This window comes from Dendrobates tinctorius, unplaced genomic scaffold (genome assembly GCF_039654945.1).
Source record: "Dendrobates tinctorius isolate UK_male_01 unplaced genomic scaffold, ASM3965494v1 ptg000165l, whole genome shotgun sequence".
Classification (NCBI taxonomy): Eukaryota; Metazoa; Chordata; class Amphibia; order Anura; family Dendrobatidae; genus Dendrobates; species Dendrobates tinctorius.
The window spans coordinates 1,510,707-1,536,983 of NW_027361832.1; the positions used below are offsets into that span (position 1 = coordinate 1,510,707).

At 44.2% G+C, this 26,277-nt stretch overlaps 1 protein-coding gene across 5 annotated transcripts in view; it reads left to right on the plus strand.

Moving 5' to 3' along the window:
* Positions 1-26,277, plus strand: part of NDUFAF6 (NADH:ubiquinone oxidoreductase complex assembly factor 6) — a 316,703-nt gene that overhangs the window by 4,496 nt on the left and 285,930 nt on the right. For all 5 annotated transcript variants that reach the window (XR_012220969.1, XR_012220968.1, XR_012220970.1 and 2 more), the window contains exons 3-5: positions 1,242-1,364; positions 1,843-1,899; positions 14,766-14,868. Coding sequence is in view for 2 of the 5 variants with exons in the window: in XM_073550412.1 (XP_073406513.1) it covers positions 1,242-1,364; positions 1,843-1,899; positions 14,766-14,868 (283 nt within the window). In the remaining 3 variants the exon portion in view is untranslated. The remainder of the gene's footprint in view (positions 1-1,241; positions 1,365-1,842; positions 1,900-14,765; positions 14,869-26,277) is intronic.

Below are 26,277 nucleotides of genomic sequence, written 5' to 3' on the forward strand. Positions count from 1 at the left end.
CATCATTCCCAAGAAGACTCATGGCTGTACTAGCTCAAAAGGTGCTTCTACTCAATACTGAGCAAAGGGTCTGAATACTTATGACCATGTGATATTTCAGTTTTTCTTTTTTCCTAAATTTGCAAACATTTCTACATTTCTGGGTTTTTTTTCAGTCAAGATGGGGAGCAGAGTGTACATTTAATGAGGGAAAAAAATGAACTTTTTTGAATTTATCAAATGGCTGCAATGAAACAAAGAGTGAAAAATGTAAAGGGGTCTGAATACTTTCCGTAAACACTGTATATATCAATATCCATCCTGGAGACAGCAGTACAGATCTCTCCTGTGTTTCCATACTGCACACCAAGTCTCACACCACAAAGTGTTATCTCCCAGTCCAGATGCAGAAAGCGTCTAGCTGTTGGACCTCCACTGATCTGGATGTCAAGGATAGGTTGATAGCTTCTTCTCAGTGGACAACCCTTTTTCCTGCTAGTTGTGGGCTATGATAAGCTATACTGTTGTATTGCAAAAAAATTGCATCACCCATGGTCTTAAAGGGTTGGTCCTCTTCAACTTCATGTTTTAGGGGTGGAGATGACAAGATTTTGTGGCCCTTACTATTATATACTGTAAGTATTGAAAGTTCTCCTCCTTCCTCACAGACTCTACAGTTCTCCTGTTCTCACAGACGCTACTGATGGAGGAGCATGTGAGCCGACCTGTCCATCTGTCTCTCTCAGTTCAGAAACCTTTTCCCCATCTGCAGGGATTTTTAATTGGAGAGGAATGATGGGCAGGTCTGGTTACAGGTGCAGGTCGGAGAGGCTATAAGGGGCCGTTCACATTGCATTTTGGCCCTTCCATCAGTTGTTCTGTCTGAACCTCTGACGGAGCCATACAGAGCAATGAGCCAGAGCGTTCACATGGACTCGCTTTGTTTTTGCTTCAGTTTTAGACTTAAAGAACATAATTACGTTCTTGTGTCCTGCTGGAAATGTTGTTAGTTTGAACTCGACTGAATCCTATTTTTTGGGGGGTGTGGGGGATTCCAGAGAAATCTTTATGAAAGTTCCAAAAACGCAATAAAACATAAAGATCGTGTTTCCAACCCATCTGCCTAAAGGTTTGTCCAAATTTTTTTTTAAAGCACAAAATATGAGGAGTTGAGATGATTGATTTCCATCACCGTCACACCCTGTCCCCTTATTTAAAATGTAATTTTTCTTACATTGTTTTTTTTACATTTTTCTCTTAAGGTGAAAGATTCGGTATCTCAGAAGAATCTCGGGCTGATGAGGATGCAGTTCTGGAGGGAGAGTATTGATGACATATACAAGGAGGATCCTCCACATCACCCTGTAGCTCTCGAACTGTGCAAGGTACCTTCATTTACGACTCCTTCACAATCACTGTGTCTGTGATCACTATAGAAATGTGGAACACGCAAGATCCATGACTAAAGGTGGAGGGCAGTTCATTGCAGCAAATTACAGGTACTAAAACCCCACAGATCTTCTTGCATAAAGAACTTAATGTGTCACCCACATTTAATACAGACCTTGTAGAGGGAGTAAGCACCTGCCGCTCCCCATCATTATGGCACTGCCAGAGATTGCCGAGTATTGCTCACAGTCCTATAAGGAAAGATGCCCAACCTTGACTGTATTTAAATGGGACAGAAATCCCCTTTTTTGGGGCGAAAGGAGGAGCAAACCCTCACAGATTTGGTAGCTACTTAAATATCTGTTTTTTTCCAGTGTTTTTCTCTCAAAGAATAGATGGGGAGGAGCGATGGTGAGGAGGAGTGATACGTCTTAGCCTGTATTGTAACTGATAACTGTTTTTTATTGTTATTAGGCTGTTCAGAAGCACAAGCTGACAAAAAGATGGCTGACCAGAGTTATCGACGAGAGGGTGAGTTGTCTGACTTCCTCTACTCTGCACCACGGACTATTCCTATCGCTAGCACACACTGAAGCTGACCACATGGTGCAATTATTCCGGGGCTTCAAGACCTATTAAAATTAGGAGGTTTCACACCATAAGGGTATGTGGACACAACGTCTTGATCAAGCAGCTTTGGAGTTGGTCCACTTTGTAACCCACCTGAAGTAGTGCTCAAAAGAAAGAACATACTAATTTATCAGTAAAATATATATATAATATATATAGCTGAATATAAACATGACTCGCTGTTCATATGTTCAGTTTTTTGAGACGCCAAGTGGTTAAAAGAAGTGACCGGTCCATTCTTCTGGTGTCTTCCTCTCTATACTTAAAGCGGTTGTCCACTATTCGGACAACCCCTTCTCAATCCCTATGTTTTCCCCTTGTAAAATAACACCAATATACACCTCCGGCGCCGTACAGCGGTGTCGGCACTGGCTTTCCCAGGGATCACGTGATCCCCGCAACCATTCACTTTCCCCTGCTACGGACATAATTGACATCCACAGGAAGTGAGAGAACGGCCGCAGCTGTCATTTCCTCCGGATGTATGTGATTTGTCCAGAGGCGAGGAGAGTGACGCCAGGGCTGATTTGCCACCAGGATCACATAGCAATGTCACACGATCCCCGGTAGAGGTCTGGGTGTTTTCATGAGTGTTTTGTCAGTCTTTTTGCTTGAAAAACCACTGGATGCTTCTTTTTTGTTCAAAGACCAGTTCAAAGGACGCCACAAAAATGCTAGAAAACGGCTAAAAGAAAATCTGCCAGCGGTGAAAAACATTGAAACAGCACCTATTATGTCACATTAAATACCTGAGGAATGCAGGAATATATCACATAGACCAGGGTTCCCCAATTCCAGTCCTCAAGAGTCACCAACAGGTCATGTTTTTCCGGATTTCCTTAGTATTGCACAAGTGCTGGAATTATTGCCTGTCTAGATGATGCAATAATCACCTGGGCAATAGTAAGGAAACCCTGAAAACATGATCTGTTGGTGGCTCTTGAGGACCGGAGCAGGGGGGACACTGACCTACACAATGAGAAAATACATGAAGAGTCCAAGGAGTATCATCAGCCGCACTCCCAATGTCTTATTCCTTGGGGGGGACATATTTGTTACAAATAGTTGAATTTTTTTCACAGTCTTCATTATTTTTTTTTTTTTTTTAAAAGGCAACCTGCGCTCAGTATGGCATTGATTTGTCTCAATATTTTTGTGTTTATCTCTCTTTTTATGTAATTTCTCTGTTCCTGCCATTTTAGTATCCGCATTTGGAGCATAGTGCCATACAATGGATCATAAGTTCAAGTTTCCTTAGGGGGCTAAAAAAATAAGAATTACAAAATATCTAAAAATTTGAATTCCCCCCCCTTACTCAATATAAATAAAGAAATGGTATGGGGAGTGGGAGGGAAAGGGGGGAGGGGTGAAGGGATAGGGTTGTTAAGTAAGTTTGGATTTAAGACATAAGAAACTGTTGAGGGATGGGAGGAGGAAAACAGGAAGGAAGAATATATAAGGAGGAGGAGGTGAAAGAGGCAAATTGGAAGGATTATGTGAATTTATTGAGATTCCTTGATAACTATTACGACGTATGATATATTTTTGTATGCTAATACTTATCCTTTCTATTCTAGAATTTGTATATTTTATGTAAGAAAATCAATAAACGGTTTAAAAAAAATAAATAAATAAAGAAATGGAAAAATACAAGAATAAACCTAAAAGTCCAATCTATCATAATCTAACATTAATTACCATATTTTTCGGACTATAAGACGTACCTGGGTTTTAGAGGAGGAAATTAGGAAAAAAATAAACTGAAAGCAAAAATATGATCAATTCTGTACTTAATATCCCCTATCCTGGTATATATAGTTCCCTCATCCTCATCCTGATACACATGGCCCCCTCATCCTTATCCTGGTATGCATGGCTCCTCATCTCTAGCCTAGTATTCATGACCCCCTCATCCCTATCCTAGTAAGAATGGTCCCCCTTATCCTTATCCTGGCAGGAATGATTGGCCTCATCGCTATACTGATATGCAGGGTCCCCATCTTGTCCAAGTATGCATGGCCCCCATCCCAGTCCTGGTATGCATGGTCCCTTCCTTATACTGGTATGATTGGCCCCATCCTTATTCTGGTATGCATGGCCCCATCTTTATCCTGGTATGATTTACCCCATCCTTATTCTGGTATGCATGGCCCCATCTTTATCCTGGTATGATTGGCCCCATCCCAGTTCTGGTATGCATGGCCCCATCCCAGTTCTGGTATGCATGGCCCCATCCTTATCCTGGTATGCATGGCCCCATCCTTATCCTGGTATGCATGGCCCCATCCCTATCCTGGTATGCATGGCCCCATCCCAGTTCTGGTATGCATGGCCCCATCCCAGTTCTGGTATGCATGGCCCCATCCCAGTTCTGGTATGCATGGCCCCATCCCAGTTCTGGTATGCATGGCCCCATCCTTATCCTGGTATGATTGGTCCCATCCTTATCCTGGTATGATTGGTCCCATCCCAGTCCTGGTATGCATGGTCCCATCAGAAAAGATTATAAAAAAACGAAACCATTACACTTACCTTCCTCTGCTTCCTCGCAGCGTCCTGCTCCGTTGCCAGCAGCTGCTTAATGCTTGTAAGCAGCGCATGGCAGGGACATCATGCACTACTCACAAGCAGAGCACAGCTGCCAGAATACTCACCGGGACTGTCCATCGCAGAGAGCAGTGAGTATTCATTGATCTTAAGTAGCGCGCAGTGTCAGCCACCGGCTTCCTGCAACTGCTGGCGGTCACGCTTGCGGATACTTAAGAGAAATGAATATTCTGAATATTCATTTCTCTTAAGTATCGGCACACGTGACCGCCGGCAGCAGCAGGAAGGCTCCGGCTGACACTGCGCGCTACTGAAGATTCACTGCTCTCTGCGATGAACAGTCCCGGCGAGTATTCCGGCAACTGTGCTCCGCTTGTGAGCAGCGCATGACGTCCCTGCCATGCGCTGCTTTCAAGCATTAAGCAGCTGCTGGCAACGGAGCAGAACACTGCGAGGAAGGGGAGGAAGGTAAGTGTAATGGTTTTTTTTTTTATTCTTTTGTTTTTTTCTGATGGGGCTGTGCATACCAGGATAAGGATGGGACCAATCATACCAGGATGCCAGAAAGAAATGAATATTCATTGCCCTCCATGCCCATGGGCGTGGTATGCAGTGAATACACATTTCTCTTTAGCAGCGGGCTGCCAGATCCTGCCTCTGTGACCCGCTGCTCCGCTGAAACTGCTCCCCCCACCTCCTCACCACAGCCAGAGCCGGTACATCCAGACTATAAGACCCACCCCCCATTTTCCTCCACATTTTGGGAGGAAAACAGTGCGTCTTATAGTCTGAAAAATATGATAACCTGTCCAGTAAACACCTTAAAAAGAAAAAAAAATGAAATGTCAGAATTGAGGGTTTTTGGGGGGCCACGGTTCCCTAAAGTAATACAATAGGAAGACATCAAAAAGTCATATCTACACCAAAATGGTATCAATAAAACTGTCTGCTTGCCACGCAGAAAACAAAAAACAGAAAAAAACACAGGACCTCACACAGCTCCATCCATGGAAAAATCACAACGGATTTCAGAAAATGACCATAGAAGCCATTTTTTATAGACTTTTATCTTATTTGCACAGCAGTTAGGCATGTAAGCGGTTTTTTTTTCGCGTTTTTTAAGCGTTTTTACCGGCAAAAACGTTTACAAGAAGCATCTCATTTATTTTAATGAATTCCGCACTTTTTGTGCATATTGATGCGTTTTTTACTGCGAGAAAACCACATCGCGGTCAAAAGCGCAGCATGCTCATTAATTTCGCGGAAAAATCCACATTTCTAACTATATTAGAAAAAAAAACACGCAAAATTTGCGCAAAAAAAAGCCTTGTATGGCTCTGTCGGCAGACGTGTAGAAACAGCACGGCTCTGTCGACGGACGAGTAGAAACAGCACGGCTCTGTCGACGGACGAGTAGAAACAGCACGGCTCTGTCGACGGACGAGGAGAAACAGCAGGGCTCTGTCGACGGACGAGCAGAAACAGCAGGGCTCTGTCGACGAACGAGGAGAAACAGCAGGGCTCTGTCGGCGGACGAGCAGAAACAGCAGGGCTCTGTCGGCGGACGAGCAGAAACAGCAGGGCTCTGTCGGCGGACGAGCAGAAACAGCAGGGCTCTGTCGGCGGACGAGCAGAAACAGCAGGGCTCTGTCGGCGGACGAGCAGAAACAGCAGGGCTCTGTCGGCGGACGAGCAGAAACAGCAGGGCTCTGTCGGCGGACGAGCAGAAACAGCAGGGCTCTGTCGGCGGACGAGCAGAAACAGCAGGGCTCTGTCGGCGGACGAGCAGAAACAGCAGGGCTCTGTCGGCGGACGAGCAGAAACAGCAGGGCTCTGTCGACGGACGAGCAGAAACAGCAGGGCTCTGTCGACGGACGAGCAGAAACAGCAGGGCTCTGTCGACGGACGAGCAGAAACAGCAGGGCTCTCGGTAGAAGGTGCAAAAAGAATAAAAAAATGTTAAGGTGAATCAAAGCTGCTATCTGAAGATTGGGACTCCACAATCTACATTCCCTATGTGGACAGTGCTGATAATGTCTGTAATGGGCTGAGGAATTAATGGCGTTATATAAGGGAGTAAAATAAAAGAAAGCCCACGACCGATGCACAGTACATGCTCTACATTTAACTGTTCGGTCTTGATATCTGCTGTCTTGTACAGTGATGCAGGTATGATTTGCAGACATAAAGAACCAGAAAACAAAATAATCCCTAAAAGATAACTTTTAATACAATCACTAAAAACATATAATGGTTAAATTAACCAAATACACAGGGGATCAGGGATCAGAGTCAAATCAAAGCAATCGAAAAAATAAGCAAAATGGAGGGCAAAAAGCTACTTTGCCCTAGAAAGCCCTAATGAGGCCCTTCCTGACCGCGGAGGTCGGCACCCTAGTTGTTGACGATGTGGCGCCCCCGCTCAACGTTGGCGTCCCTAGTAACGCTCTAGACCCCCCCCTTACGTATACAAAACTAGGGGACACAAAAAATAACCACACTCACACCCACAATACCGAAAATACAAAAGGTGAGGAGACAATTATTGTCTCGTGGAAAAAAAGTGCTAAGTGCCGTAAACTTATCTCATAGTCTAAAAAGTCTCTTTCTTATTTCAAAAAATGGGTTTCAGCAGGTCAAATAAGACTTCTCATAGTCAAGAATGCTAGCCTGCTGCAATAAGCCAGACCCATAAAGAAAAATATTGAGAAAAACGCGTCTACAGAGAGATCAATATCTATAGTCGACAGTATACACAAAAAAAATAATGAAAAAAATACCTTTGTCCAAAATTGAAGACCAGCACAAAAAGATGAACACTGCACATGTAGATGACAGCAAAATACAAAAAACTGTCTATCAGACAACTGTTGCACATGCACAAAGATTTATTCAACCTAATATATCCTGAGGCTTAATCCACCTCATCAATCGTGCATATGGTAGGCATATAAACAATATTCTAGCCACAGCGTGCATATAAGGCCTCTTTCACACATCAGTTTTTCGCCGTCAGGCGCGATCCGGCTTTTTTTTGTAAAACCGGATCCAGCTAAATGCAATGCCGGATCCAGTTTTTCCCCATTGACTTGCATTAGCGCCGCATCGCGCCGGATGGCATTGCGTTTCATCCGTTTTTTTGCCGGATCCGGCTACTGGTCTCATTCCGGCGCTTCCGGCTTTTTGCCACAATGAAAGTCTATGGGCGCCGGAATGCGCCGGATCCAGAAAAAGACGGATCCAGCCACCGGATCCGTTTTTTAAAGTCTGCGCATGCTCAGATCCAATTGGCCAGCCCCCAGGAAACAGATATAACCTGCTAGACGGATCCGGCAGAAAAACTGATCTGTTTCTTCAGTTCTCCAAAATTTATACCGGATCCGTTTTTTCTAAAAATAGCCGGATCCTGCCTGACGGCAAAAAACTGATGTGTGAAAGTAGCCTAAGACAGTACTTTGGCTACTTTCACACATCAAGTTTTCGGCGTCAGGCGCGATCCGGCGTCGTGCCGGAGCGCCGGATCCGGCAAATATTTCGTAAAACCGGATGTGACGGATCCGTCTTGTTCTTCACAGACAAAACCGGATCCGTCTCATCCGGTTGATCCGGTTTTTGTTCCGTTTTTCAACGGATTACGCCGGATCCGGTTTTTAAAATTGACCCTTGTGGCCTTCTGAACGGGATTGGCTACTGAAAAACTATATATAGCGTGTTCCTACAGCCCTTGTTTGACAGGTTGGAGAGGAGAAAGTGCAGGTTGGAGAGAAGAGCAAGTTACTGGCGAAGATGGATGTTGTGATTGGAAATATTTTGAAGAATTTGGCGGATTTTACAGCGGAGGCGAATCGTTTGAGGGTGATTGTTCTGGAGAAGGAGAGAGCGAGACAGCAGCGCATCAGGCATCGTAGACGACGTTTGTGGATCCACCCCATCCCAGCCAAGAGAATGACGCGTGGGATCTATTCTACACTCTGCATGGACCTTAGACGAAACCCGGAGAAATTTTTTGGATATGTTAGGATGAAAATGGAGAATTTTGATTACTTGGTGGAGCGCATTGCACACCTCATAAGAAAAGCGGACACCTATTGCCGCTTCTCCGTTTCACCCGCAGAGCGTCTGATGGTGACTTTAAGGTAAGCCACATTTATTGGATATGCTCGCATCAGAGCACACTTTCACTGCAATCTTGTTGGTGGTAGTTTGTATCTCCAAGTGTTATAGCTGAGTTTTGGTATGTAATGCTGTGATTTTAAACTAATTGATTGTTTTTTAATTCCCCACAGATTTCTTGCAACTGGAGAATCCCTTTCGTCACTGCATTTCCAGTACAGACTCGGGATTTCCACCATATCTGGAATAGTGAAGTACACATGCCGTGCACTGTGGGACTCCTTAGCTGAAGAGTTTTTACCAGAGCCCACAACAGAGAGGTGGATTGAAATTTCAGAAAAGTTTCAACAGATATGTCAGTTTCCCAACTGCTTGGGCGCTGTGGACGGGAAACATATCCGCATTGTAAAGCCAGCCGGATCGGGATCGGAATATTTCAATTACAAGAAATATTTTTCCATTGTCCTCATGGCCATCGCTGACGCGGAATACAAATTTATTGCTGTTGATATTGGGGCCTATGGCCGCTCCAATGACTCTCAAGTTTTCAAACTGTCTGCCATGGGGCGTAAACTGTATGGAAACACCTTCCAGTTCCCACCCCCTAGACCGCTGCCGCAAACATCTGGTCCACCTATGCCATTTGTCTGTGTAGGGGATGAAGCCTTCCAGCTGTCAGAACACCTTTTGAAACCGTACTCTAGCAGAGGATTGACAAGAACAAAATGCATTTTTAATTACCGCCTCACAAGAGCAAGAAGAATGGTTGAATGTACCTTTGGTATTCTGACAGCCAAATGGCGGGTCCTATTGACTGCGATCAACCTCAAGACAGAAACTGTGGACGAGGTGATCAAAGCTTGCGTGGTACGCCACAATTTTGTTATCTGCAAGGAACCCATTTCCATTGAGGACACCTCTGAAGAAACCACCTTGCAAGATTACCATGACATTACCACTAGAAGTTCTGTGACGGTTTCAGTAATGAGGGACAATTTTGCACTATACTTTATGTCACCTCAAGGCAGAGTACACTGGCAGGATGACAGAGTGTGAAAGATTTGTGCCCTAACCAAACTTGTGTACCTTCTGGACCAACAGTATATACCTTTGCCAACCAAAGTTGGCTATCTTGTCATGGTCTCTATTTTTAGCTTTAGGCCACAGGTGTGTACCTGGTTGTGTTTTATGCAAAGTATTTCACCTTTTAACAAAAGTTGTGTACATTGTTAGGAAATCACCAACAATAAACACAACTTTTTAGGTGAAATACTTTGCTTCCAACACAACTAGGAACACAACTGTGGCAAAAAGGTAAAATTTACCCAGTTATATACCAGGTTTTGAATACCTTTTGACCTTTGAAATTATTTAACCTTTTTTTCTAAACATATTTCGCCGCAGAAAGAAATGAGAGACAACCATTGTAAAAGTAATTTAACTTTTATTTGAAATTTTTCTTTTTTTTGTAAAATGTTTTTAAAGTTAGTTAAAAAAACTTTTTGAATAAATGTTTGAAAACAAACAAATGGGCATTTTTATTAAAAAAAAAAACATTACAACTCGGTGTAGTGTGGGGTGGAAATACTGCTGGAGGGGCTGCGGGACACTTCGACACTGGGAGTGTGGAGAGAGGACTGGGATCGTGGTGGGGAAGGAACAGTTAGAGGTGAAGGTGTGGAAAAAGCTACAGAATGGGTGGACATGTGGGAGGCAGAAGAGGTGGTGGGCGGTGGAGTGGAGGGTTGGGCAGGGACTGTAGGAGCAGATGATGTTGATGGCAAGTTGTATGGGGAAGGAGTTTGGTACGGGGAAAGAGTTTGGTACGGGGCAGGTTGCTGGAAGTGGGGAGATGACTGGTACTGGGGATGTTGCTGGTACTGGGGAGGTTGCTGGTACTGGGGAGGTTGCTGGTACTGGGGAGGTGGCTGGTATGTAATAGGAGGGGGAGGATGGAAAGTGGCTGGAGGGGGTGCAGGTGGAGGAACTACTGTGGTGGGAGGAGGAGGTTGGGAGGTAACTTGCTGGAGAGCACCGTGGCATGAATGCATTACATGCATCTGCTGGGTAGGAGAGAGCGTTTCCATGCGCTCCACAACAGACCTGAAAAAGGTGTGGTTTGGCGAAGATCTTGCTTCTGAATGCATGGTTTGCAGAAGTGTCTTCACCTCCAGAATGCTGGAGTTGATCTGCTGATAGCCTGCGGAGATTTGCTCTGACAAGACTTTTAGACAGTTCTGGAAAGATGCATTCAGATGCAAGAACTCTGGCGCATAAGTCTTTTCCTGACCCCTCTGCCGCTGCCGCCCAGTACCCGCAGGTGTACTAGAGGTGGCAGGGGCAGAAGGGTGGGGTAAAGGGAAAGCGATCTCCTCACCAGCAGCTTCATGTAATGTAGGTGGCCACGATGCTCCTGTGCTGGTGGATGGGACAGATGGGTCGAATGTGTGGGAAGGCTGGGAAGGTGCAGATGTACCGGGGCGGTCGAAGTGTCCCTCGGTGCCGGTCTCCTCAGGGATCGCCTCAGAAGGGTCCAACCGTGCAGGCTCCCGAGTGCTGCTCACCGTGCTGTGGAATAAAGAGAAAAAAAAACAATTAAAATAGTGCCATGGTATGGCCCTGGCTGAAAAAAAAAAAGTTACATCTAAACATTTTTTTGTCTCATGTGGTGTGTAATATTTACCTTCTGGTGAGCATTGTCTCCCGGAGGAACGACAGGGCTCGTGCGTACTTGTACTTGCTCCTGCGTCCTCCAGATCCACTCGGGGCCCGCATCTCTTTATTGAACTCCTTCTTGAAACGATCCCTCACAGACCGCCACCGCTTCACAATTCTCTCCCCTGAAACGAGAAAGGACAAAGTGGTTAGTATACAACATCAGTGTTTCCCAAACTCCAGTCCTCATGGTCCACAGGGGTCATGTTTTCAGGATTTCCAAAGTAAATAGAAATCCTGAACACATGATCCGTGGGGACCACGAGGACTGGAGTTCGGGAAACACTGGTTTACATCAAGCAACCGGTACTGTATATACTTACGCTCTTTAATCTGGGCCCGAGCTTCGAGGTCCTCCCAGCGGCCCACAAGGAGCGAACAGATTTCCTCCCAGAGTCGTCGGGTAACGATAAGGTCAGCGTGGCGGCGGTCAGCCATATTCCAGAGCGGCTCCCTTTCTCTGACGAGATCGATGAGGTGGTCCACATCGAGTCCTCCATCCTCACCGTCAGAGTCGGGAGCACGCTGTGAAGGCTGTTAAAGAAAAAGACAAAAATAACATAATTAGCCTCCACAAAAGAAATGAAATAAAAAGTGCAAAAAAACAAAGCAAAAATATTTATACTTACACGCTGGTGACCGCCGCGTTGCTGTCGCCGACGACCCTGGGAGGCACTGCGAGGACCTCTTGGCCGAGCACCAGATTGGGAAGACTAGAGAAGAAAACAAAAAATGTTATGAGTTTGGATGTAGGCATTTGTTTGCTGTGTGTGGTCTGCAGAACATTGTTTTCTATGTGTTGTGTGTAGTGTGATGTTGTGTTTCTGCGTTTGATGCAAAAAACTTACCAATTGTGAGCCCACTCCAGGTGTCTGTCCACCCCTTCCTTCTTCTTCTGGGAGCTCCTCTTCATCTTGTGATTCCTGTTTTGAAAGAAAAGGCCATGAATAGACATATATTACAGAGATGATGGATTTTGGAAATAAAAACTTACCGTCAAACGCTGACGATGCGAGGGAGGGCTCCCAGAAGAAGATGTGCTGTCTTCCTGATGGCCAGACTCCATGGCTGTGGGTGGTGTTGCTGCTGCCATTGCTGCTGCTGCTGCTGCTGCTGCATCTCTTGGGCGGCTGTTGAATAAAGAGAAGCAAAGGGGCAATGAATATCTTGATATTCCATGGCCCTAGTTTGGAGGAATGGGGGATTTGATAATTACCGTCTCTCATCTGCTGCTGGACTCCCCTCCCGTTGTTCAGCATGCTGCACCTTTTGGGGTGGTGGTGGTGGTGCTGATGGTGCTGCTGCAGATGTCGCCTGCCTTCTCCTGCACCTGGTTCTTGTCTTGGGTGGCATGTTGGTTGTGGCTGAGGGTCCCACTGTCTTGCTTTTATATATGTGTTGTGGGCAGAGCTACTGAGCATGCTCAGACCAAAAAAACCGGATCCGGCCACCGGATCCGGCTGTAGCCGGATCAGGTGCATTGCGGCGCTCATAGGCTTTCATTGTGTGAAAAAGCCGGACACGCCGGATCCGGCGTGTCCGGCTTTTTCGCCGGAGACAAAAAACGTTACAGTAGCCGTTTTTTCCAGACGCCGGATCGCGACACATTGCCGGATCCGGCGAAAACCGGATGAAACGCATGGCCATCCGGCGCGATCCGGCGCAAATGCAAGTCAATGGGGGGGAAACCGGATCCGGCATTGCATTTCGCCGGATCCGCTTTTTGTCAAAAGCGCCGGATCGCGCCTGACGGCGAAAACCTGATGTGTGAAAGAGGCCTTAGTGAGGCTTAGCATTGCATCACCTCAAAAAGCCTTAGTACTCCTGTGGCAAATACAATATTGCACAATACAATAGCCCTTCCAAAATGCCAGCACATTGTATGGATCGCCTGTGCTAAATATACTCCCCATAATAGTTCAGAAGACAGTGAAAGTTCATATATAAAATAACACTGCAGTGCTCAGCATTACAGATATCAAAAAAAGCAAAGAAATCTATTTTTTTTATATATGTAATGCTGAGCACTGCAGTGTTATTTTATATTTTTGTATTTTGTTTTCTGGTTCTTTATAGACTACATAATCCTTAATACATTTTTTTTTGGAGGTTTTGTATGATTTGCAGACATGCCCCAGGCCACCGGCTGGTTTGTTTTTTTTTACAATTCCACATGGTGCAGTATGACTTTTTGATGATATTCTAATTTTGTGAGAAGCACCTGTAGATAGGGTGGAATTTGCACCAATATAATCCTAGCATTCACACTTGTGTATTATATCGCCATCTAGTGACATGTGCTAGGAAATACAGATTTACTATTCTTTAGGACAGTTCCCCTTTATATTTTATTTAAGAAATTTCTAAACGTGTGAGAAATGTTAAGAAATGTGGTTTTAATGTGGTCAACCAACATCGAACAGTAGTAAATATTATGTCTGATGTGGTATATGCCCTGCATTATTGAAGCATCTTTATATGCGCTTTGCACTTCATATAACTCTCTTTTTCTCTTGATGCACTTTATTGTTCACTATCATAGTAAATTAATTTGATTTAAAACCTTGAAAGTATTTGGCATCTCCTACATCTCACATGTATAGAAATTTCTTAAAAAAAGCTAAGGGGGAACTGTCCTAGAATAGTAAATCTGTGTTTCCTAGCACAAGCCACTAGATGGCGATGTAATAGTTAACAGACAGTGACACATGGTGGCGCTCTGGGATCGGAAAGAATGTACCGTATGTAAAAAATAAATAGTGTTCCAAAGCCTAAATTTCTGCCCAAGCGCTGAAAATATGGAACGTAGCCCCAAAAATGGTCCGATTAAAAGCTAGAGCTCAGAACGCAAAATTTAAGTATGAAATATAAAGAGTTACGGGTCTCAGAAAATAAAGATGCAAACCACATATAATTTCTTATTTATATTAATAAAGCTGAGAATAAAACAAATAAAAATGTGTGGTTTGAGTCCCCATTTTCTGAGACCCGTAACTCTTTATACTTCATACTTGCATTTTACATACTGAGGTCATATAAAAAAAAAAAAATATATATATATATAATAATTTTTTTTTTTAACACCACTTAAATGATAATCTTACTGATCATGTAATTTTACTGCACAATGAATTTTGTGAAAATGGAAGTAAAGAAAATCGATGGTCAGAATTACGTTTCCATATTCTCCGATAACAGAAATAAGTCCATTTGTATGTAGACGTGGCAAACGTCCGGTAGGAATGTCGCTCCGACGCCGGCATGTTGTTTCTTGCACCCTCCTCTAGGGAATTTGAGAGCGTCGTAGAGAAGATGTGACAAGGAGCAAACAGCACAACATTTGCGCCTCTAGATGAGAATCACAATTTCTTTTCTTTTTGTCTTGGTTCTAGGAGAAGAACCTGGATGATCGGGCGTATCGCAACCTAAAAGAGCTGGAAACCTATGCAGAAAACACTCAGAGTTCATTGCTGTACTTGACCTTGGAGACTCTCGGTAAGTTTTGAGAATTTTCAGGATACTAAATGCGTCCAAAACACGTCACAACTTTTTATAGATGGTAAAATGGCACAAGGCTTTGGAACTGAAAGTGTTGCCCTAACTGGATGCCCTACTTGTCAGAAGAAGCTATAGGTAACCCCACCAGATATATTACAGGGGAAAGTATGTAATAAATGGTCTCACCAAATCTTTTAATGCAAGAGTCTGAAAGTGTACCAAACTACCAACACTAACTTTTGTGATATGCGGTAGACCTGAAAACACCTACTTGTGGGGGTCCAGTTCTTAATGGGAACCTGTTACCTCGTTTTGCCGTTATAAGATGCGGCCACTGCTTTTCGGGGCTTATCTACAGCATTCTACAGGGTGGGTCATTTATAAAGTTGGATCCAAAATGGCTGCCATGGTTATCACCCATCTTGAAAAGTTTTCCCCCCTCCCATATACTAATGTGCCACAAACAGGAAGTTGATATCACCGACTATTCCCATTTTATGTAGGTGTATCCATATACATGGTCCACCCTGTAGAATGCTGTATATAAGACCCCCCGGTCCGCCCTGAAAAAGAAGAAAAACAAGTTTTATTATACTCACCCGGGGGGCAGTCCGGTCCGATGGGTGCCGCAGGTCCGGGTCCAGCACCTCCCATCTTCATGTGATATCGTCATCTTCCTTGCATCGTGCTGCACTCCTGCGCAGGCGTACTGTTCTTCCCTGTTGAGGGCAGAAGCAAAGTACTGCAGTGCCGGGAAAGGTCAGCGAGGCCCAGCGCATGCGCACTGCAGTCTTTACTCTGCCCTCAGTAGGGCAGATCAATACGCCTGCGCAGGAGCGTGGCATGAAGCAAGGAAGATGAAGACATCGCATGAAGATGGGAGGCGTGGGTCCCGGACCTGCGAAGCCCATCGGACTGGACCGCCTCCGGGTGAGTATAATAAAACTTGTTTTTCTTCTCTTTCAGGTCAGACCGGGGGCTCATCTACAGCATTATAGACTGCTGTAGATAAGCCCCAAAAGGCAGTGGCCGCATCTTATAGCAGCAAAACGAGGTGACAGGTTCACATTAAAATACCCCACCAATCACTTAAAAAAAAAAAACAGTCAGAACTGCATAGAGCAACATATGGACTTAACAGAAAAAATTAAGACTTTGGATAGCTATGTGAAATGTTAGAATAATTGCTCGAGTTTATTTAAAGAGTAACTAAACTTTTTTTTTGTCTAATTATCCTCCAGGCATTACAAAAAATTATTTGTAACATACTTCACTGCCTTATTTTGCTTCCTGCTCTCCCAAATGCTTTGCTGCAATGCTGTTTCATTGACTACGTCATGGTACTTTAGAAGCTGCTTTCATCTGCTGCTCAGCAAAGATCCTTACACTGAAATGGTCTGTGAATTCACCTGTCTAAATTATAGAGAGAGGAAAGCAGTCAGGCTCCGACCAGGAAAGTCTCACATACTGTACAGACTGTGAGAGCATAGGGTCCGATTCATTAAGGCATTTATGCCAGAATTCTGGCATAAAACACCGTAATAAGTCTCAATAATTTTTTTTAGTTCGTTCATTAAACAACAACAAACAGATGTACACATTTTGTAAATAACCAATGCAATGTATACACGATCATCATAGTATCTGTAAAGGGAGAAAACCAACAAGTTTGCATACTGAGTTATTTGTACAGATTTCAATTTCAGCTCCTCACTCTCTTGCGAGGCCTCTGGATAATCTAGGAGTAGTTACAAGAACCCGTTATTCATTTGTACAAATGTTTGGTTATGCATAACCCAGAATAATACATTACAACCAACATATCTAACATAATACAAAAAATTATTACTCCTACCCAGCTGCCAAAACACCCTCCATAGCACCGAGGACATTATAAACCTATAAAGTATAAGTCAATATACCCTTCACTACAGCTATTATGCTAATAACAGACCACTATCTACACCTTGTTATAGTAAGGCGAGATGTATTCCATACATCCCAAATTTTATTAAACTTCCCCTAGCAACCCCTATTCTGGTACAGCGTCCGCTCGTAAGGTATAATTGAATTTACTAGTTCAATCCAAGCTCTAAGAGAAGGATGTTGATTACCCATCCAGTGTAAACCCAATATTTTCCTGGCTAAAAAAAAGTGTCTCCCGCAGGAAAATTCTGACATGGTGTCCCCATATCTCTTCCTCCAGCACACCAAACAGACATACCAATGGAGTGAGAGGAACAGGAGTACCTATGAGGGAGGTTAACAACGAGGTCACCTCGCTCCAAAAAGATAGAATAGTTGGGCATCCCCACACCATATGTATAAAATCCGCATCCATTGTATGACATCTTAAACATTCTGAGGATCGGGACCACCCCGTTCTAAACAGCCGTAGTGGGGTCAGATATGACCGGTGCACTATATACATTTGAGTCATTTTATTATTGGCTGATGGAGACACCCCAGTTGGAGAACCAAGGCTCTCCTCCCAATCTTCATTTTGGATATCTGGAACTAGAGACCTCCACCTTTCCCTTACTGACGATAAAGCAGAGTCGGAGCCCGCGGACAACATCTAAGTATATAAGGTAGAAATAAGACCCTGAGGGCCTTGTGATTTGAGACGATATTGCTTGGGTCGTATTTCTGTTACGTAAGTGTGATTGAATTGCTGATCTATGCTGTAGGTATCGAAAAAATTGGGACCTCGGGACACCGTGTTTAATTTGCATTTGCTCAAAGAAAATTAGGACATTGTGATCATATAAATCATTAATCGAGGAAACATTATGTGAGATCCAGAATTGAGTGGACGGGTGGTTTAATAGCATCGGGAAATAGAAATTATTCCATAATGGCATTTGAGCTATAACATCAACACAGCGAACCGCTCGTTTAAGTTGTCTCCAGACTGACCTTACCAACCGGAGTAAGGGTCATAATCCAGAGACGTTAGGTTTGTCTATTTCTAAAAACCCCAACAAGCAATCAGTCCCTGAAGCATGAGCCAGATGGCTCTCCGAGTTAGGCAAACAATTATTGGGCATCCATCTACTCAGGGCTCTGACTTGCCCAGCCAAGTAATATAAAAAGAAATCCGGCAATGCTGCCCCACCCAACTGTTTAGACCTATGTAAGGTAGACAATTTGAGTTTAGGTCTAGTCTTCCCCTATATAAAAGATGAGATTAATGGATTTAGGGATCAGTACTGCACTATGTTGGAGGGAGTAAAGCCCCCGTTACACACTGCGATATCGCTAGCAATATCGCTGTAAAGTCACCGATTTTGTGACGTTGCAGCGATATTACTAGCGATATCGCTGCATATGATACTTACCTCCGACCGGCTCCCCCGCTGGTTATCGCTGATCGCGCGAGAAGCTCCTGGACCGTTTCTCGTCGGTCACTTCCTGCTGCGCTTCCTGTGGCGCCGACGAGCGACGCGTGGAGCCGGGCGAGAGGACACAGGATCGCCGCGTCTGACAGGTAAGTAGCGACCCCCGACCCCAGCGATGTCGCTGGTGAGATCTGCCTGTGTGGCAGCTCACTAGCGACCACCTAGCGATGCACCAGCGATCCTGACCGCGTCATATCGTTGGTCGGGATCGCTGGTGCATCGCTTGGTGTAACGGTACCCTAACTGAGTGTGGGTCATTTTAATCAGGTTAATACGTCCGGAGACAGATAATGGCAATTTTCTCCAGATAGCAAATTTAAAACAAGATCTAACAACGGGAGAATATTCATTTTTAAGTCGAGTCTACTATATTTTGAAATCTTTATTCCCAGGTAGTTAAAGTTAGTTACAACAGGCAATGGGGATAACGTTTCAAGGTGATCCATTGGACCAAGGGAGAGAGGCATCAAGGCGGATGTATCCCAATTTATGTATAATCCTGAATAATTACTAAATTTGTCTATAGTAGCAATGACATGGGGTAGCGTTTCTTCTGCTTTATCCATAAATATCACCATATCATCAGCATATAAGCCAATGGTATCTAAACGGCCCGCTATTTCTATACCTTTAATGACTGGAGTGGATCTTATACCGATCGCCAACGCTTCGATTTCAAGCGCGAAAAGGGACGGGGAAAGGGGGCACCCCTGGCGTGTTCCTCTTGCCAAAGAGAATTATTCGGATACAGGGTTATTTATTATTAGGGATCAGTACTGCACTATGTTGGAGGGAGTAACTGATTTTGGGGAGTAGGATCATTTTAATCAGGTTAATACGTCCAGAGACAGATAATGGCAATTTACTCCAGATAGCTTTTGGTTTCATGTACATCGCGCATATCCACTTCCTAAATTTGGAACCGAATTCATATTTTTGTAAACATGCAGATAAAAATGACCACTCAAGAGAATCGAAGGCCTTAGCCGCATCCAGCGAAGCCAAGGCCCATTCATTATCTGGCACTAGGGAACTGTACTGGACCACTGACTGAACTCTCCTAATATTAATAGATGTATTTTTTCCGGGCATGGAATGTATTATTTCTAGTATCACCGAATTTAATCTAGTGGCCAGGATTTTAGTGAAGATCTTATAGTCCACATGTACCAACAATATGGGGCAATATGATCAACATTCAAGAGGATCCTTCCCCTCCTTCCTAAGCACTATTATATTTGCCTCATAAAAGGAGGCCCTCCCAGGTCCTCTGAAACACCCTCAGGAGTGGTGCCAAAACATCCCGATATTTCCTGTACCTTTCTATGGGAAATCCATTCGGCCCAGAAGCCATTTCCACCATGGCTTCATTTATTTCCTCTATCGTGAAGTCTGCATCCAGAAAGGCTTGTTGAGCGGGACTCAGTGTGGGAAAGTTTCCGTCTGATAAATACTCAAGGCAGTCCGAAGTGCTGATCTGAGATGCCCCTGTTCCCATGTTCCACATCCCCCACCCACATTGCCAGGTTGCTGGAACCAAATATATAATCTATATGAGATAGAGTGCGTCTAATGGACTAGTGACAGGTATATTCTCTCATGTCAGGATGACGTATCCTCCACAAATCCAACCCACCACTTGCCCTCGATGAACAATGATAGCGGAGATGGAGAGCAGGCCATCCCGTATCCTCCGTCATCTAGTCTAAATCTATCAAGACCGTTATCCATGACAAGGTTAAAATCTCCCATGCACATAACTAATGCATCTGGATAATTTAAGGCAAAGCTTACCGCCTTTTTAACTACTGATATATTGGCCGGGGATGAGTTATAGACACACATTATGACGTAGTCTTTCAAATCTATCGACGCATGCACAAAAAATGTCCTTCAGGGTCTTTCCGAGCCTCCTTGACCTCCCATCTAGTGTCCTTATGGATTAACAAAGAAACCCCTCTAGAGTATCTGGTGTGGAATGCATGTATGGACCATTGTACCCATGGTTTCTGCACATAATGAGCCGAATCTCTGGTCAAGTGTGTTTCAACCAGGGGCCACAATGTGACGACGATGACGTTTAATCTGGGGAAAAAACCTTAATTCTCTTTCGGGGAGACCCAAGACCTCTCACATTCCAAGTCATGCATATTAATTCAGACCCCATGGTCCCTTGTCCTAATATGGTATACAGTGTCACGCAGACTGAACTTTACAGGCAGCATGAATAGTATCTTGGCAGCAGAATCTATATAAACATCAACTAACAATACTGAAGCAAGAAAAAACTAAATTAAGTTCAAAGAGGAGTTCCCAGCTCCTGTCATATTCCCAAAAAGAGGGTACCATCACTGAACATAGTGTCCGGTATCGGTGTTACATTGGACGTTGGCGGAAAGAGCCCTTTCCCCCCCCCCCCCTTGTACCCATATAGGGGACGGCAGCAGTCAAATCAGGGTGACCTTCCAGTCGCTCACACGTGGGACCGCAGCCATTCCACGGCCTCCGCCGGGGTTGTGTGGAATATGGAAGAGCCCTTGTAAACAATACGGAGTCGAGCTGGGTAAATCATTGAGTATAAGATATTTCTTTCTCTGAGATGCTTCTTGACCTCCATAAATTGAGCCTGCTGCTTCTGTAGCTCCATGGAAAAATCTGGAAAAATTGATATTGTGGCATTATTGAATTCAATGGGGCTTTTTTCCCATGCAGAGGATAGCGTCTATGTCCCTGCAGTTTAGGAGACGTGCCAAAAAAGGACGTGGCGGACTGCCTGGGGGGAGAGATTTTGTTGGGACCCTATGGGCTACAGAAAAGGATGAAGAGAACTCATCTGCCAGAGTATCTTTAAGTCAATTTTCCAAAAATCGCTCCAGCCATTGACCTTCAGAGCATTCTGGTAATCCAATGATTCGGATATTATACCGGCGCGACCTGTTTTCCAGGTCGTCCGCCTTCTGCCTCCAGGCATTTATGGAGCCAGCTACTTTTGTCAGTTTAGTTTCCAAGGGCATAAGGGTATCTTCCAGGCTGGAGACTCTCGTTTCAACTTCCGTAATGCGCCCTCTCATGGCTTGCATATCCTGCCGAAGATGCCCCACTTCCTAATGTACCTCCTCTATTTTCCCAATCAGGGATGTTCAAGTTAGAGATATGGCTTGCATTAATTGTTCAGACGCCTGCCTTAGGGTCAAGTTTTCTTGATCCCCTCCTTCTCCGCTGTCAGAATTGCGATTTTTACACTGGTCCGCAGATTTAACATTTGATGGAGTATTTCTGCGGGATTTTGAATTATCAGAGGAGTCGGGCCTTGCAAATTCTTTTAATTTTTCAATCACCCCTGAACTCTTCGGCGGGCTCATGGTTAAGACTTATGTGGTATAGCAAGTTGGTGAAGTAAATTGTCCCTTTCCTTTGCCCCTAATTTATAGCAGCTCTCGTAGTGCAGTAGCTTAATTTGCCTGAAGTTACTACAGTGAGACAGAACAACGAAACTTATCTGGTCAGTTGTGCAACTCTTTTCCAGCTATAAGGCTGCGTTCACACGTCGTGGTTTTTTTGCGGCGGTTTTAAACGTGCGATTTGCCGCGAAAAATAAGCATCCCATGCATTCCTATGGGATTCCGCAATGCTGTGCTAATGCTGCGGCTTTTTCTGTGGCGGAAACGCTTTGCGGTAAAAAACGCAGCATGCATTAATTTAGCGGAATCGTGGCAATTCCGCCCACATAGGAATGCATTGTTCTGCTTACTTTTCGCATGTGGCTGTGCCCACCATGCAAAAAGTAAGCAGAACATTTGCGGATGGTACCCACGGTCCGGAGGAGAGGAGACTGTCCTCCGGGCTCTGGGTACCATATCCCTGTTAAAATAAAAAATATTGTTATTCTCACCTTCCAGCATCCCACACAGTCTTCCTGCCTCTCTCCATGCTCCCGGCATCTTCCGGTCTCAGTAATCCTTTGCGAGAATAACCGCAAGGACGTCAAGGTCTCGCGGGAGCGTGACGTCTCGCGGTCATTCGCGCAAAGGATTACTGGGACCGGAAGATGCCGGGAGCGTGGAGAGAGGCGGGAAGGCTGCGCAGGACGCCGGAAGGTGAGAATAACAATATTTTTTATTATTTTTTTTACATCCTATCTTTTACTACTGATGCTGCATAGGCAGCATCAGTAGTAAAAAGTTGGTCACACTCGTCAAACACTGTGTTTGACGAGTGTGACCAACCTGTCAATCAGTTCTCCGAGCGATGCTACAGATCGCTTGGAAAATGCTAGCATTCTGCAAACTAATTACGCTTGCAAATCGCTAGTTTTTCCACGGGAAAATCGCGGGAATTTAAAATGCGATTTTCCCGCGGAATGGAATTCCGGAATTCTCGTGTGTACGTAGCCTAATATGATAATATGCTGCTCTGTCAGCAAGTCACTGCGTTATCCGCCCTTCCAGCCTCAGGGAATTGGAAAAGTGAAAGTACAGAGATACCAGCACAGTCTGTCGTTTTATCAGCAGGGTATAAAACCTAATGTGACCTTAGCTTCAGGGCAGTAAGATCGTATTATAAAGGTCCTACAACAGACCCCGGCATGCGATCCGATGAAGTGTGCTGTCAGCAAACTGCCACGGAGACCGCAGCGCCAGTCCCAAGCAACCGAGAGGTGATGAGAGCGGTGAATGTAATCAAGATGGCGGGTGCCAGTGGGCAGCGTATAACTTCAATGAGGGAGCACGGGGCTCATTTCTTAGAGCTCACACCATGCGTACCCTCCTGTGATCCTTTATGAGTCCTGTGCGCCGTCTAACCCGCTGCACCTGAGGTAACGTCTTCCAGGCTGCGTCTCAGTTTCAGAGCACGCAGTAGAAAATGGCCGCCTCCTCCTAGCAGGCTCTGCTTTCCGTCCGGGTCTCCCAGGATCTACCCTGACTGGAGCCACACTTCACATGTCCTCGGAAGCCAGAGGTTCTCCGGAGCCCAGAGGGTCAACAGTATTATGAAGGTGGGTCTTTCAGGTGATATAAAGGCAGGATTTGAGTCAGGATCGTAGGAACTCTGCCTAAGCACGTCCTCTCAGCTCCTCTGCATCACCACGCCCCTCTCAAGTCTCAATATTTTTGCTCAGATATATGGCACCATGCAGTATTTACATGGCAATCTTGGACAGCTACGCAAATATTGAAGTAACATGCGCCGGACAGGGCAAGGCTACATCGCTTGTTAAGTTAATTTGTGGCTTAACTTACTCCAGAAATGTCCTGCAGCCCAACAGCGCATGCCAGGTAACAGATGCACCTAATTTGTTAAATGGCGCACGCCACTTAATGAATTAAGTGCATTATACTTGGTGAGTCATTTCAGTAAGACTGGCGCCAGTTTTAATTAACCCCATAGTGTACACATCTTTGTGGAGCAGCAGTTGAAAGGAGCCTGTAAAGAGTCATGAAATGGGCATTGCAACATCAATGAAGGATGTTGGTTGAGAGAGAAAAAAGCAAATAAGGTGATAAAGCAGACGACAAAAAATCTACTAAAAATTTGCAATGTGCGGAGAATATTAAAATAATAATAAAAAAAACTTTAGTTACTCCTTTAAACACGTCCTTTATGACATGATGAAAGGCGTAACCATTCTTGTCCCCAAACTGTGCTGTTATCTTCTTCCTTATCGACTATTTAAAGGCCATGCTATCAAATATTAACAACATCTATGTAAAGATGAGCATGTGGTGAAAGAAATGCGAAACTCCCCTGTTTTTCCTACATAAAAAGGAAGGGCCAAACATTTCCATTCTTGTTTCATAACTCCAGATGAAACAAGAATGGAACTGTTTTTAAAGTGATTTCTTTTTCCCCATGTGAGTTGCACACTGTAACCATTGTTTTTTTTTTCCTTCGTTTTTAAGCAAGGTTTTCTTCCTTACTGAGCGGCCATCCAGGTCATGTTGATATAGAACTAGAGATGGGCAAACCCGAACAGTAAAGTTTGGCGTCCGTACCAAACACCTACTGTTTGGGCACGGACACTGAACACAAACTTAATCAAGAAGTCCATGTTACTGTTCAGGTTCAGCCCCCCGAACACTAGGTGTTTGTTGCGCTGTCTTGTGCATGACTGCGTGGCAAACACTGCTTCTGATCAGCGGTAAAATCATCACTGCCAGTCAGACAGCTGCAGTTCCCACGCTGTCAAATGACAGTGTGAGCCCTCAGCTGTGATCGGAGGTATAAAGTTTACCACTGGTGACTGGCGTTATCTGATGGGATTATTCATCAGCAGACTCCTGCTCTCTAAATAAATTAATTAAAAAAAAAAAAAAAAAACCGACGTGGGTTCTCCTGTATTTTTGATAACCAGCCAGGCAAAACTGACAGCTGGGGGCTGCCACCCTCCGCTGTCAGCTTTAACAAGGTTGGTTATTAAGAATAGAGGGGTCTCTGCAGATTTTTCTAAATGATCTAAATAAATATTTTTTAAAAATGGTGTCTAGTCACTACCAGCCTTGCTAAGGCACACAGCTGGGGGCTGGTATTCTCAGGCTGGTAAGGGACCATGGATATTGGGGGCTCCCAGCCTAAAATAGCAGCCCGCAGCTGCCCAGAAAAGACGGATCTATTAGATGCACCAATGCTGGCGCTTTGGACGGCTCTTCCCACTTGCCCTGTAGCGGTGGCAAGTGAGGTTCATATTTGTGGGGTTGATGCCACCTTTGTATTGTCAGGTGAAATCAAGCCCACGGATTACTTATGGAGAGGCGTCTATAAGACACCTATCCATTACTAATCCTATGGTTATATTGTATGTAAACACACAGCCAGAATAAAGTCCTTTATTTGAAATAGAAGCAAAACACACTTTTACTTTTTTACTTAAAAATAACAAACACAGTTATGCTCACCTAACATCCATTGCATTGAAGCCCTTGTCTCCTGTAATAAAACAAAAATAAAAAAAGCAACAATATTCCTTACTTGTCCATCGTGCTGTCCCATGCCATGATCCATGTTTGGGGATAAACAGTTTTCAACCTGGATGGTGTCAAGATGTGACCATCCAGGCTGAAAACCACTGGGAGAATGAGCTGCTGCGAGCACTATGTCAATGACAAGCGGTGACGTCAAAACATTGTTTAGCTTCAATGTTTTTCTTTGTAAGAAAAGTCTTTTGTCTTGCCACCCTACCCCACAAATCAAACATATGAAGAATACGAGAGATTGTTGTCATATGTAGTACACAAGCAGTACTCGCCATAAATTCCTTCAGCTTCTTTAATATTACTATAGGCTTCTTCGCGGCCTTGTCTTTTCATTTATTTTTGAGAGACTTCCAGTTATAGGTAATGTCATTGTTATGCCAGTTTCAAGTCACTTCATGATGACTGACTTCACAATGTTCCTGGTATATGTATATATTTCCTTTGATTATTTTTTGTACCTTTCTCCTAACTGAAAACTGTAAGCAATGAGATCCCTTTGCTGTGTTGTAAGCTGTTAACGGACCATGACTTTTGCTGTAAAATGCCACTAAGAAAATGTCAGGAAAATCCTACTAGAACATCTAAACTTTATATGGGAGTTAATCAAAACACTATAAATGATGGCAGCTGTGTACTGACTACTATGTAACCTGAGTGGAAATGTGATTTGGCTATTTCTGAGCACAACCACATCCCCATTAAAAGAGGGTGTTCACACTTATGTAACCACATTATTTTAGTTTTGTTTTTCCCTCTGAAAGTTTGTTTCTCAATGGATTTGTACAGATTAGGTGACATTAGAGGTGCAAAAAGTTATGAAATTATTCTTATTGGTCTGGACAAAGGAACATCAAGATCTCTGGAGATGAACTTGTAACCTTGAGATTGTTAATATTCAACAATTTTGTTTCACGAGTCCTCAGACAGTTCTCTTTTCCTCTTTCTGTCCTCCATGGTTAGTGTGGCACACACAGACACACAATGTAAAGATTGAGTCAACTTCTCCCCTTTTTATCTGGTTTGATGTGTGATTT